General features: G+C 34.0%; 1 protein-coding gene across 1 annotated transcript in view; it reads left to right on the forward strand.

Moving 5' to 3' along the window:
* The window catches only part of LOC115622118 (AF4/FMR2 family member 4), a 141,364-nt gene extending 126,758 nt beyond the window's left edge, over positions 1–14,606 (forward strand). Inside the window, exons 9-16 of the mRNA XM_030515963.1 lie at positions 1,139–1,159; positions 5,755–6,448; positions 9,253–9,313; positions 9,473–9,526; positions 11,008–11,079; positions 11,703–11,863; positions 13,531–13,594; positions 13,892–14,606. Coding sequence (XP_030371823.1) covers positions 1,139–1,159; positions 5,755–6,448; positions 9,253–9,313; positions 9,473–9,526; positions 11,008–11,079; positions 11,703–11,863; positions 13,531–13,594; positions 13,892–13,936 — 1,172 coding nt within the window. The 3' untranslated portion in view covers positions 13,937–14,606. The remainder of the gene's footprint in view (positions 1–1,138; positions 1,160–5,754; positions 6,449–9,252; positions 9,314–9,472; positions 9,527–11,007; positions 11,080–11,702; positions 11,864–13,530; positions 13,595–13,891) is intronic.
* The last annotated feature ends 1,206 nt before the right edge of the window (positions 14,607–15,812 follow it).

Consider the following 15,812-nt stretch of genomic DNA (forward strand, 5'->3'; position numbering starts at 1 on the left):
TTTGTGCGAATGTATGTAACACACAGAAGGAGGCGTGGCAGACCCCCAAAGTATATATATTCTTGATCAGGGTCGATTTAGCCATGTCCGTCTGTCCGTCCGTCCGTCTGTATGAGCGCAAGGATCTCAGGAGGTACAAGACCTAGAATTACCAAACTTGGTATCCAGGTTCCCCTAAGCCCTAGCAGGTCAAGTTTATTTTTTTATTCTTTTTTGTTGGTGTAGTTGCTTCCTATTATAGTTTAAACATTTGCATAGCAAAACTGCAGCTGCGCTGCCCCTGCTTTCCATATCGCCCCACAATTCCTTTTGTCGTTGCTCATTGCGCGTTCAGCGAAGCGTTCGAATGTAAGCAGATTGCTATGAAAATAACCAAAGGCAGCAGAGGCAGCAGCAACAACAACTTTTCATATTTGTTGTTATATGGTTTATTTTTGCAATGTGCCTTTGTTTGCTCTCCCTCTCCTCGGTCTTACTACACACAAACATACATACAAATACTTACTATACGAACATGTTCACAACTGAAGCTAAGGCAGCGGAAAATTTCTTTGCATACTTTCGTGCGCTAACTGACAGCAATTTCTACTACGTACTAGTTTATGTAGAATGCATATGAATTGAAAACATATCGCACATTATTCATGCCACTAAATGTTTGTTGCATGTTGAACATGTGCATAAAAATAAAGAAATAAACAATAAAATAATGTCTGATCAAACAGCATGCCAAATGCCGTGCACATGCCATGTGCACAACTTAAAATGTAAATCGCATTATGAACGTATGTATGTATAAATAAACAAAAAATACAAAATCGCTGCATGCCGAACTAAGCCCCCTCCCCACCCCCGCGATATATACACATATGCTATTTGACTATGCCAATACAATTCAATATTTTGTGTCAACTCTATATATAAATCTATAAATAAATTACACTCGTAATTGTAATAGCTGCGTGTATTTTGTGCCTAACTTTTAAGTATTAAATATTATTTACCAATTTTTTATGAGTACAACTAATTTATATTTTTTCTCTTACCTTTCCATGCCGACAATCAAAATATCAATAAAAATATAATAAAAACAAAACAATAAAAATCAATCCACATACCACAACAACAACAAAAACAGTTTGTGTACAATGGCCTGAAGGTAAGCGTTTGTTCAATATTTCTATACATTTTTTGCCTGCCAACATTTTCGTTGTAATCTTGCAAGTTATATATAATATATATATTTACATAAATACACTGACAAACCACACTCAAGCGACTACATAAATATACATAGACATTGATTATCAGTTTTAAAACCATTTTAAACCTAAGTCATTCAACATTTTAGTCTGTAAGCTCTCTCGCAAAACTACGTAAATATGAATATGAATATTATATGAAAAATCAAAGGAAGCATTTCAACTTAGGCAGTTTCTGTTAGGCTCAACAATACAATACGCCCTTCCTGATGTATAAAGTTTTTTGATTAGCTACGCAAATTAATATTTAACTACAATTCATTGTATTTACTTCACAAAACACACAATATATATATATATGAATTTGTATTTTAGTTCAACTTTTTCTTATTCTTTAAAATTTCGATTGAATTTATGCGTTCGTTTATATTTTTTTGGTAGGTCCCGCAGGTATGCAAGTGTAACTGAAATTGCGTTAATTATGTACCGAAGCAACAACAACATATATTATGCATATTATAATACTACCTACTATTTGATAACTGTTTGTAACTGTTTTTTTTTTGTGCGTCATTTAATTTTGCATTATAACCAAAGTTCGATTGAAAAAAATATATAAAACAAACCGTATAAGCCACAACATTAACACCTACCTCAAGAAAAATTATCGAGAGTAAAAAGCAACAGGCGCGTCGTCATTTTCTTTACTTAGCATTAATAATAATGATATTGATGATGGTGATGATGATAATGATTATACTGATGCTCATAATGGTGATGATTGCGTTATGAATTTAGCATATTGCGGCTGTGTTGTCTTTGCATACCACATTACTATATTACCTCATAAATAATTTAATAATATGTAAAAGAAATTTTGTTTGACAATACTTTTTAACGTTATGTTGTATGTGCGTTTTGTTTTTTTTTTTCTTTCTTTCTTTTGTCCTGAGTTCGTTATGCGTTTTCCTGGTAATCTCTCTCTATCTTTCTACATACGTACATTTTTTTGTTTTTGGATCGAACATGTCTGAAATGCTCTTTAGCGTAATTATATATTTATATATCCTATGATGTATGGTAACTCGTGGCAACATGCGAAACGCGCGTTTTAGTTCTAGATCTAAGCATTCGATCCACACTCACTGTAATTGTGTAAATAATCACACAAACGAATACACTCGAAACAAACACTACTCACACAACACAGCATTTGAACCTTGCTAACAAAAGACAACATTTATTTGAATCAATCAATATTGAATGAAACCTCAAGGTTATCGCCTACCTATGACCGCCTGGCCATTTTTGGGTGCACCCGTCGGTGCCAGCGCCCAATTGACGCCCATGCCACTCCCCGTGCCCGTGCCCACGCTGCCAGGCAGTCATGCATCGCCCTCGGCAGCGGCAGCAGCAGTAGCCGCGGCAGCCGCCGCAGCTAATGCACCGTCCGCTGCTGCAACGCCCATTGTTCTAGCGCCACGCCCACCACACAACGCCGTGCCAACGTCAGCGCCCGCAGCATCGACGCCGAGGCGGAGGTATTGAGTTTGAACTTAATTATGTGTGTGTGCGCGCACACACAATCGCCTAAAAGCAGAATTCAAAAATTTAACAGACCCAAATTATACATACATAATATGGATATCTTCTATTCGGCCGCAACACAAAACAAAATTTATGGTCAGACAGGCAAAGATTTTTTGTAAAGTATCACAAGTATGTAACGAAATCAAAACCAACAACATTTTTCAGCGAAAAAAGATTTATTTTTCAAAATTTGTATGCAAACTATTTGCATGTCTGACCATACTTTAACTCAAAAATGGGGATGTATAAATAAATATCGAATTATTTGAAAATACCTTCTTTTTGTCTTTGCTTCTGTTTTATCTTGAATTGGCGACTGTTAATCATGCACCACAGAGCTTTATTGATTTAAATCCGTTTTTTCTCCTTTTAAAGCATAGAAATTAATTCAATTACTGTAAAAATTTAATTTGCAACTGAACTGGCAACTTTTATTCTTTAATTTCTATAATTCCTTAACGGATGCTATCCCATTTTGTTCATAAAATTAACGAAAATGTTTCAGAAATCATTCAATTATTCAATTTATATTGCTCTTTAAATTATGTTCGTCTGTTTCGTAACATCAACAATAAAAATCAACCAAATCTTTGACCACAAATACATATATTTTTAGAACATCGATATTTATTTAAATACATCTCTTATCAAGAACAGCAACTAAATACAACAACAACCATCACTCACTCACTTCTTAGCTATGAGATGTATCATAGAATCTGCATTACCCACATATCTTTGTTGTCTTGGTCTTCTGTTACCTTTGGGTTTGCATACTTTGTGGCGCCGTACCCTTGACTGATAGACCGCCTGCATTGTGTTATACGGCTAGGCACAACATATTAAAACAACAAATAATGAAATCATTACTAGTGGCAACCACTGCAAAAACAAAAACGTGTAACCTAGCTGTTAAGTATGTGACAGGACTTAGCTTTAATTACCTACCTATACATACATATATATTTATCTAGTTTAAATACAAAAACGTTAGCCTTTGCGCAGCAAGCATTTTGTAAGGCATACTTTTTTAGCATTTTTACCTACCTACGTTTCTTTTTAGCGCATATACACTCTGTATCTCTCTTTATCTCTATCTATCTATTTATATATTTCCTCTCTCCACATTTGTTTAGCAAATTGCAGTTTGTGCACGCTTGAAAGTTTTCCGTTTGATTCTACTTTGGCTTAGGCCACCATTCAACCGTCTCCCGTCTCCTTTTGAATTGCCCCAGCAATATTTTTGCCTCTTAATTGAAATGTCAAAATCATCGTACGCATTGCAAATCAATTGCGTAAAATTTTCGATTTTATGTTGCATGCCACCAACATTTTGATAATTTTGTTGCTTTCACTTGTTAAATGCTTTTTCATTTGTAAATACTTTTGCCATAGAATGTGTGCGTGTTAGGCAAATTATTAACATAGCGCCAATTATTTCAATTACGAAAATTGCCAATAACTTCACAGATGCTGCAACCAATAAATCAAAAGATTACTTGTTACATTTCCAAATTGCAATTTTCATTTCAATATTTCCATCTAAATGCTTAACGAAGCAATTATTTTAAATAAGAATTGCTCCATTTAATTCAAGTAAATGTATCATATTTATGCACATACAAGTATGTAGGTCTATTAAACGCCGAGAAAAATTTCAATAAGAAACCAAAGCTCAGGAAAAATAAAAGCAAGTTTTGTACTGATCGCTACCTCACGTATGTATGCGCATCTAAAACATTTCAAGCTAATTGCTAAAATATCTCATCTGTAAACGCTGCAATCCATAAACCTCGATTTGCTTATTGCTCTCAAAATGTAAAATGCACTCAAGCTGCAAAGTAAGCAATTTTTTATGCTCTCTGGCAACTATTGAAAAGCAACACAGTTTTGAGTAATTGCTCGCTTTTCAACACTGTTGTTTAAGTCATTAGCAAAAGCTACTCACTCTGAATGTTTGACATGCAAAAGCTGCAAGCTATTAAACCTCCTAGCGGCAGCACTTACTGCTTTTCTTGAACAATTTGCAAATTTTTACTTTAATTTCCCCTTCCCATTCCATATACCCAAGCATTTTCAATACTCCCCTTTAAATAAATGTTTGCTAGTCTCTTTTTTAGCTTTATTACACATGTATGTAAGGTGCAAGGGTCTTAGTTATAATATGTATTATATTGCTTTACAACCCCTAACACAAACACACACTACACCATCCAGCAAAAATAAACTGCAATGAGTTATTTTTTAAAGTGCCTTGCCGCATATCTATATATTACTAAACCAAATCGGTCGTATGTTCCTTGCGTATTTAATTTGTTAACAATGGAAGCGTTACTATTATTACGATAATGTAATCATTTACAAAAACAACAACAAACTAAGCAACAAACTGCGTAGCATTTCTTGGTAATTAAATGTTAATAATGTTAAGTATGTTTCGAGCGATCTTCATCATAATTATGTCTTATGTATTTGTTACTTTATGTATATATATATATATATATCATCATCTACACATACTGCGTTCACACATTTTTATATCGATTCGACTACGAATTATACATATATATTATATAATGCCTAGAATTTGCAAACATTCATTTATATACATATATACTCGTATATATATATTTACATAAATACTATAAATATATACATATAATATATATTTACTTATATAAATGAGAAACTAACCGCATGCGTTTTATGTTCTTTTCTTTTCCTTTTTTCTACTTTTTGCACACGAATATACACACAAAAACCAAAACAAAATAAAACAAACAAACAAACGTACTTGTATGCGTTTGTGGCAAACACAACAACAACACATTCATAAACACACACACACACACTCACACAACTACACGCACACATACACTGGTAAAACTGTTGTGTAAAATCGTACCTCAAAAAAAAAAAATCCGAAATACAAAAAAATTTATATGGGGTTGCCGCCTCACAGCCGCCGTAGCCGCCGCCGCTGCCATGCGTGGAGTTGCCATACAACGTGGACATGTGGGCGTGGTCGGCGCCTCACCCTTCCATCATCTATCCAATCATCCGCATCATCATCAGGCGCTGGCAGCCGCCGCTGCAGCTGCGCAGCAACAACAACAGCAACGTCAGGTGGCCGCTGCCGCCGCCGTCGCTGCCGCAGCCGCCCAACAGCAGCAGCAGCAACAACAGCACCATCAACAGCAGCAGCAGCAACACCAGCAGCAGCAACAACAACAGCAGCAACAACAACACGCACATCAAGTGCAGCAACAGCAGCAACAACAACAACAGGCCCATGTCCACCCGCATGCCCATGCCCTGCCCCAACTGGGACTGCAGCCCACGCTTCAAGCTGTTGCAGTGCCCACGGCCGCTGGCCTACAAGCGGCAGCCGCTGCCAACGCGAACAGTGCGGCCGCCGCTGCTGCCCAGCAGCATTCGTTGCAACATACCTTGGCCGCTGCAGCCGCCGCTCAAAATAATGCAGCAGCAGCCGCTGCTGCCGCTGCCAATCCGAACGCCGCCGCCGCTGCCGCCTACGCTGCACGCCTACAAGGCGCAACACAAACCCCGGCCGCTGCTGCTGCGGCTGCGGCAACAATGGCGGCGTCGGCCAATGCGGCCAACAACGCTGCCGCCGCTTTGCATGGATTTGCGCCGTAAGTAGAGAGTTGTTGATCGCGTCGATAAGCAGTAGCGACGTCATTATCAGCTCTTTAGTAGTCCGTAGTATCGCTCTCTCTATCTTATCTCTCTTAAATCTGTCGCTCTATCACGCTCTCTGTACATTTTTGTTTAGCATTTCTCTCAATTTTTAGTTTGAATGTAGTTTTAGCGCACTTAATTTTTGTTCCGTGTGTGATGTCTTCCGTTAATAAATATACAAATATATATTTTCTTTTTTTGGCTCGCGCTCGTCGTTCTCTTGCTTTTAAAAAAAATCCCTCATGCAACAACATATCAAGCGAAAAAAGAACAGTAAAAACAGTGGTAGCAGCAGCAGCAACAAGAAACCGCCATCGCATGTTACGCCCACATACATACACACATCGACACGCCCACTGCATTGAAACACATGCCAAATTAATTATCACACACACCTACACCCACACTCTCGCCTTTGAATTACTGGTACGGCTCAGCTGCTGCTGCTGTTTTTATTGCTCATACGCCCTGTTGTGTACAATCAAGCAACTCCGACTCAGCATACACACACCCCTCCTACACTCTTGCTTATAATAATAGTTACATCAAGCTATTTGCAGCTTTATATCATCTTTTCGTGATGCCTTTTAAAATAGTATCTAGAAGTAAACTGTATATTGTTGTTTGCGTCCATAGATAACAAAAGAACTTCTACTAATGCTTCAATAAAATTAACGACATAAAGGCATGGACTCTTCTACAAGATCTCCACAAGTGTAGTACGAAAAAAATTGCGTCAACATTTGTTTAAACAGAATTGTCGGCTTTAAAAATGAATTGTTCAGTAAAAGTAAAGATATAGTCTTCATACTTTGTTTAAAGTTTATCTTTTAAAGCTCCCTCATTTTTTAATCCCATTCTATAAGGTGGAAAATCATTTGAAGCAATCGATTCGTTCAGTAATGGTGGAATAGACTTGGTTTATTCCTTCTACCAGTGACTTAAAAATTCCTTATTCTATTCAGCTTAAAAGCAACAATTTTCAATGTCGTTTATTGGACCTTTATTTCAGTTTCCACCAAAAACAGTTTCTTTGTAAATTTTTCAATTAAATTGTACTTTATTAAGGAAATTTTAAAAATGTGACACACATTTGCATGACTGGCCATAGTTACAAAAATAAAAACAAACAACAAATAAACTGATGCAAATAAAATTCAGACGCATGTTGATAAAACGATTTTTATCACACATTTACAGTAAATGCAAAGTCTAGCTTGGTGTGCTTATAATTTTAAGCATGAGTGTATATTTTCTTTTCGTTTACATAAACCCAGCGCAAAAATTGTTTATAGCTTTACCTTTAACGTTGTTTTGTGTTTTTATTATCTCACTATATACATATATATCTCTCTCGCTCTCTCTGTCTGGTAAATGCGGTGATTTTTAGCTACCTTGAAGCAACATTTTGTATGTGTGTGTGTATGTCTTTTAATGCATAGCGCCACATAGTCTTACAAAAATAAAACCAACCAATCAACTACGCAAGTTTAGACTTGTTTCTTTTGTACAAAAAAAAAAATTAAGCAAAACAAAAGTAAAAGCAGCAACTAAATATAATCTTAACGAAGCACGCTACTTACTCCATCTACATACATACTACATCAAATATATACTCGTATATTTACACACAAACACACACACACACATATGTATATCTTTTTGACTGACAGCAGTTTGGCATTTTGTTTATGGCTAAGGGACCTACTTTTAATGTATATTGTACCACTAGGCGTATGATGAATTTGATATTGCTGCCGCAGCTGTGCGCATGCATGTTTCCAACTTATATACTTTTTACGTACATACTATATACTCGTACCTATACATACATTTTGTCTTTTGTTTGATTTGATTGTGGCTGCTGTTACTAAGTACATACTACAAAACTACAAAACACTATAGCGTATGATAATGTTATGCTACATTATTTAAACTACCAAACTCTATAGCTAGGTGCATGAGTGTGTCTGTCTAAATCCGAAACAGCAAGCTAATTTTCTGTAGTAGTTACTGGGGTTATTTTGCGATCGAATGAATGAAATGAAAATAATGTGCCATGATTTGTTTTGTCTCTTACTTTACTTACCAACAACAATTCAACAATTAGCATCAAGACATGGGGACTACAGATAGGTAGGCACATGGGAATAAGTCAGATCAGAGTCTAGGCAGCAGAGTTAGGGCTACGTTTATACATAATTAGGTCTTATTCTTTTTTTTTATTTTGTTCTCTGCCACATAAGTCCCGCCGTCTGGTATGTGTTATACTTTTCAGTTCTGCCTTAAGTTTCAGACATTTACCCAATGCACCCGGTACAATCAAATAACGTAAGGCAATGACAATTGGCATTTAAAATAATATTGAACACATTCAACTTGGAACTACTTTTCTTATATGTACTCCATATAAAAAAGAAGAAACAATACCGTTTTGTTACCATTTTGTTTTCAATCCTCAAACATTCTATAGCCAATATCACTGCCTTATTTCATAGCGTCCAAAAGAAATCACACAAGTGCGTTAAAAGAAAAAACCTACCTATGTATAAAAAAGAAAAAACTAAAAAAATATTTTTGAATTTTGCTTTCAAGTGCTTACAAATGTCAACCCAGCCAGGCCAAAGAAATGAAAAGAGAAAACATTTAATTTTTTCTGGCTTGGTTGTCATTAAAAATCCCCTCATTACACCACCACTTCAAGCCGAATTATTAATCTTTGTGCATCTCTCAAAACTCTTTCCATCAATATTCGCAGTGTATACTATGATCCCTTCTTAGCAGCCGCTGCATCCGCTGATCCAAATCTACGCTTCCAGGTAAGTTTTGCATTGAAACTGCGTCCGAATAAAGTATTAATTTATTTCAAGTTCATTTAAGTGTAATCTTAAGTTAATCTAATTTACAAACAGTTTACTTTTAAATGCTAGCTTAACTAAACAACGCCAATTGTCCTATATTATATATAAATTTTACAGGCAGCCAAACCGGTCACTGAAGTTCCAGCCGCACAGCCAGCCGCCATTTTAAATGTAATGAAACTTTATCAAATTAATATGCTAACCATTAAACCAAAAAAAAAAAAATTGATACTCTCTAAACTATTTACAAAACTTTAAATTATGGTAGACAGTATTGAGTTATGGAACATTTAACTTTGTTTCTGTTACATCAACAACAACAACAACCAAAAAAAAATGTATTTTCTTATTTTCTTAATTTGTTTTAATTTTGCATTACCAACTAACGCCGGGTTTTTAATTTTGCTGTAACATTTCTAAATGCAATTTTTTTATTTGGAATTTCTTGTTTTCTGGTAACTGGTCGTGCAAATGCGTCTGTAAAATTTGTTTGTCATAAACATGCGCGTATATAATTCATATACCTATACTATTTATACAACAACAAAAAACCTGCATATTAAGAAAAAGTCGTAGCAGTTTATGGCAGCTACATACATACATACATCTCACATACTCGTATTGTCGCAACAATTTTCACATTTGCAATTTATTATCATTAATTTTGTCACCCCTAAAGTATATGCATCCCTCATTTCGTTATACGTATTTCCTAACTTTCCTACATTTTATTTCAAAAAAATATATAAATAATACATACATATGTATTTAAGCAGAACAATGAGTACGAATTTGCTACAAATTCAGAATTTTATGCGTAGTGCTCTCTAAAAATATAAGATCAATCAAAGCTTCGACAAGTTCTACACGCTGCCTAATATATATATAGAATATGCAGCGCATTGCATACTTTCAGGCTGCATGCCGCTCTTGATCAATCAATTTAGGCAATTAACAGTTTAATCTTAATTTTGTCCAACAATTTCGACTTCGATTTTGTGCAAGTTTCTTTCCGTTCCAATATTTGCTTTGCAGTTTTCTTTTTATATGCAACTTTCTGAACAAATACAAAAATACAAGATCGTTCAGTGTGACTTGAGGACTTAGAGTAAATATAAGTTGGCAATTATGCCAATATACTAATATACAACATAGCTGCTCAATTACTGTATTGACTTGATAATTTAATAATGCTCCACCCACAGTCCGATTTGAAGGTTCTATGCCAACTATGGGGCCCTAACTCTAGTTGAATTCGGGAAGAAGCAAAAAATCGATTTGTAAATGAATCGAATATTGTTCATAATATGTCCGAGTGGTTCGCTTTAAAGAACAGAAAAAATGCCTCATAAATGGTAAAAACTACCAAAGTCTGTATTCACACTGAACGACATAAGCATAACAATTTTAATATATATAAATAAATTTATAAATAAACATATATTTCGATGCTGTAATGTAAAACATTTCGTGTAACTACTATACTTTTCGTTATTTACTTTTCACGACTGTTACAACATTACGCCCACCACAACAACAACCAACAACTACTACAATAATTGTTACAAAATACAATCAACCAACCAATCAACAACATCTAAACAAAAAACAACAACAACAAATTACATATCTATAAAATAAACAACTTACAGCGCCGCACTGTGACTACGCTAAACAGTACCCCACATACGATCAACCGCATTCCGGTACCACAGAATGTTTTGGTAAAAATAATCATTTCTAGTGCTAGTTCAATTGAAAGTTGATATGCCAATATCTATGTTACAACAACAACTGTGTCTGCAACTGTGTTTGTTGTTGTACATGTTTTATAAGTTAATTGTTCATGCGTTTGCGTGTTGTTCTCCTGTTTTTTGTAGCAATAACTGCACAACAATTTTGTTTCATTTTCCAATTCTATGTATGTATGTAAACATATGCACCGTTACTGAATCATATCGTACCTACACATATGTACATATAATGTATATATATTTTATTAATTTAGTTTAAAGTTATATTTAAATTAAAAATAGTCATAGGCATTAGTTAAGTTTAATTACAAAAAAACACATTTCTTTGCTTTGTTCGTTTGTAGTTGACCCACTTTGTTGGCATCTTGGTTTGGTAGCTCTCTCACCCTGTGGTACATACATAAATACATGTGTATATCTCCCAAAAAAAAAAAGAAAAATAATTAATTTGGTTGCACTTGTTTAGTGTGGTGTTTTTTTTTTCTACTGTAATACTCTTTTTTCTTTGGCATTTGCTCTCGCTAGTCTTGTCGTTGCGTTTTCCATTTGCCAATTCGTCTGTTTAACACAATATTTGCTTAAAATTATTCCAGGCCACTGCTCCGCTGTTAAAGACACCCCTGTCTCAGGCCCAGCAGCAGGCGTATGCACAAGCGGCCACCACCTATACGGCGGTTGCTGCACGTGCAGCATACGGTGCTGCCGCAGCTGCAGCCGCTCAACCGGCACTCGCTGGCTATGCCACCGTAGCGGGGTAAGTTTTCACTCTACACATACGCTCCAATCTTGGCGAGTTGCCCATCAGTCAATTGCTGCTTCTTCAACTCACATTAACTCACTCATCCACCCTCACACACCAACTCACTCACAATATTAAAGCAATAACTATAGTATAGTTTAGTACGAACGCAGTCTAACTGGTGTTTCGGGTCTGGTATGTAGCCAATAATTGGGTAAACAAAGGTAATCCATTCAACATGGACAGAAAGAAATTAGTTTGTTGCAATGCTTTAACACAATAAATATTTAATGGTTGTTTTTTTTTAAGTATTGCTTTGCATTTAAATGAAATGAACAAGGCCTAAAAAACGATAATGAAACAAAATAATCGACTAATACTAAATAATACTAAATACAATAAAACTATTGGGTCTAAGTATCTTTTTCTTAGTTTATAATACAATGTAATAAATTTACATTTGCTATTTTTATTGTGTATATAAAATATGATTATTATTTAATTATACATATATGTATTTATTATTTTGATTATTCACATAAAAGGTATAAAGGTGTAGAACAAAGTAAAATGGACTTCCAGTAAAAATGTCGTGACATTAGCTCCACTGGAAGCGGAACTATGGGATGTTTTTAGTGATGAAACATGACATATTCATATTCACGAGTAGATACGCGATTCAAATATTCACTTAATAACTTGGATTTTGATGTACATGTTGACCATCCAGAATTTCGGATTATCAAAGGTCCAGAATCTTGGGTAAAATTTACTTTAATGGAATTAAATATCTCCAAATCAATGACTCACCGCATTTAAATCAAACAATTTTGTCTGGTTTTTGCTTTGCTCCGCACAGTTGAAAATTTTGACTCGTCGGTCGATACTTGTGTCTAATTTTTTGACAAAAAATCTTAATAAAACTATCAACCACTTTCCGTATTCTCCCACCTAACTTATTTTTAAAAAGTTCAATTTACTTTGGAACACACCTTGTACATACGTATATTTAAAAAACGCCTTTATATTACCTTAATTTTTGTTTAAAATGCTTTTATTTTAGTTAGTTATTAGTTAACTTAGTTAGTTAAATTATAAGTTAACTTTAACAACATTTGATTTTTACTACATTTTGTTTAACAATTTTATTATCACATATTTAACTAATTCCTTTTCTTTTGCATACTTTTTAAAACCTGGCTACTAATCGTAAATATATAAAAGAAATCTAACACCGATAACTGACGAATTACAACTAACGGTTGAGTATTTTTGCAAAGCGATTTCGAAATTGAACAATTTTTATTGAAATAAGGGAAGAGAACATATGAATTGCTGAATGAAAGAATCAAGAAGATTTGAATTAAAAGAAAACCAAGAGTGGAAAAATGAGATATTTACTATAAAAACTAATGAATAATGCATATTTGAAATGAAGGGATTGGATCCGCTGCAGCAAGATGATTAATTGATGATGGAAGAAGACGTTTATGTATATTTCTACTTCAAAAATGTTGACCACAATCAACTTTCTAACAAGCACTTAACCATAACTCATTAACTCAAAATCGGAGACATCATTTTCATTTCAAACACTCGTAGTTAAAACATGCAGTACTCGCACTTAAACATAAACAAAGAGCTTTAAACATATTAATAAGAATGAACATAAATATTTTTAGTTATGCGCGCGAATATGCGGATCCCTATCTAGGACATGGAATTGGACCCGTTCCTGGTTATGGGGTAAGTTTCAAAATAAAACAAGAGAACTCTTACCTAAAAACGCTGTATTATTTTATAAAATGTTTGCCTTTATTGGTAAAAAGGCAATTTTGAAAAAGTATTTTTATCAAATATTTTTCCCATTTTGAAGTATTTATAAAAAATTAACTTTTTAAGAAGAAGTTTCTGTTGCATAATTTAAAGTATCTGTGTCTATATCCTGAATTACGGGGAGATTCGATTCTCTTAAAAACCAAGCCCATTTTTAAATCCTTTGCTAATTATGTTCTGAACTCGATTCTTACCATTTATCGACAGGCAACCATGTATCGCGGTGGCTTCAATCGGTTCACGCCATATTAAAAACCTTCGCAAGCCAGCCCAAAAAACAAAAAAAAGCACATGAACAACTCTACTTGACAATGCTCAATACATATATGAACAAAACTAGACGTAAATACTCTACGTGCAGTAAGTAGCAGGTAAACTTAAAGAATTAGAGATACTCGCAGGCGCTCAAAATGAGAATACGGCTGCACACACGCTCTCTTCTCAAACAAAACACGCGCACACATACACACAAAGCAGCACATCGTGAATCGTCGATGGAGTTTGAAAATCAAAGCTAAAAGCAGCCGCGTTCTAAATCTAAACAAAAGATTAGCATATAGCGTGTAGTTGTTGCAGTTACAAGCAAATGAACTAAAACAAAAAGCAAAATAACAAATCAATGTCGTCCAACAAAAAGAGAAAACAATGAGAAATGCAAAAACCAAAAAGCAAATGCCGCAAAAACAAAAAAAAACACAGTTCTATGAAGTTTATACATAATTAATGGCAAATAGTTTTCAAAGTGCTTCATGTGTAGATTTTTAACAACAAAATAAAACAAAACAACAAAAGGAAAGCAAATGCTGAAACTTTGCAGCAACAGAATTTATATATACATATATATATGGGTATATATACCTACATGCTATATATGTAGATATATATGCATAATACATATAAAACATTGTATTTGTATATCACAGTGAGCAATTTTTATGTGTATATGTATAACGCGGGTATATACCTATATTTTTTCTCTTTCATGCAAACATACTCAGAATTATGATTTCACATTCAAAATATATATATATTTATATATATAAATATATACATATATATATTTTGCATCATTGTAAGTTAGGTTCATGTCTATTACTATTATTATTTTTCAATTTCAATTCAATTCATTATTACGCATTGTATTTACTTATGTAGTTATTGTAGTTGTAACAACTCTAGCATTGTATGTAGCCGTAAAACAAAACAAAACAAAGCAACAAAAACAAGCGCCACATAATTATGATATATGTATATTATTTTTATAAATATACGGAAACATGAACTACAAAAAAACCAACAACAACACATATTCATGTGAAATTGGAAAAAAAAAAAGGAATAGAAGTTGCCAAACAAAATGTTAAAGCGCAAGATATTAAGCAAAAATCTCTATTTTTTATTTAAATACTTTAGCCACATGTCCAAAGAAAAATACTCATCTCTTATTATTGTTTAAACAAATGTGTCAACGAATTTATTTTAGCAATGCTTTGCCTTTGCTTTCTTAACTTACTTTATTAACGACTTTGAGCCTAGCACGCAGTTTTCTACAAAGTCCTTTCACATCTATAATAAATATTTGTTCTGAATTAATATTCGAATTGCAACCATAAGTTGCCAATGAAGGAAGCTCAAAACTGATTCTCTTCTTTCATGTGAACTACTGAACTGTGTGCGAAGCCCTCTTCAACTTTATTTTACTTTGTTGTTCCTATCATTTAGTATTTTCTTTACGTTCTGAACATCTATACTTTGGCAGCTAGAATCGCAAGTCAACTAATTAATGCAAACCATTGCTCAAACCTGTAGCGTAAGTAATGCAAAAAGATCAACACGTAGACATATCCTTGGAATATACAATAATATTTACTTTAATGCCGCCGTAGCAGCAAACCAGAAAGATTAAAGGATTTAAAAATAAAAAACACAGTAAGAACATAAAATACTACAACTAAAAAATAATGTACTAGTTTATAAAGTCAAGCTTCCAGTGACATAAAACAAAAAGAAAAAAACACGAGAACAAAAGCAAACATTTATATAAGTGAATAAAATAAAAAAGATGAGTAGTAAGCATTAAAATTAAAACAAAAAAAAAAAAACAAAAAACATTTTTAGAAACTACTTC

This window comes from Scaptodrosophila lebanonensis, unplaced genomic scaffold (genome assembly GCF_003285725.1).
Source record: "Scaptodrosophila lebanonensis strain 11010-0011.00,11010-0021.00 unplaced genomic scaffold, SlebRS2 tig00000043-arrow-pilon, whole genome shotgun sequence".
In the NCBI taxonomy this organism is placed as follows: domain Eukaryota; kingdom Metazoa; phylum Arthropoda; class Insecta; order Diptera; family Drosophilidae; genus Scaptodrosophila; species Scaptodrosophila lebanonensis.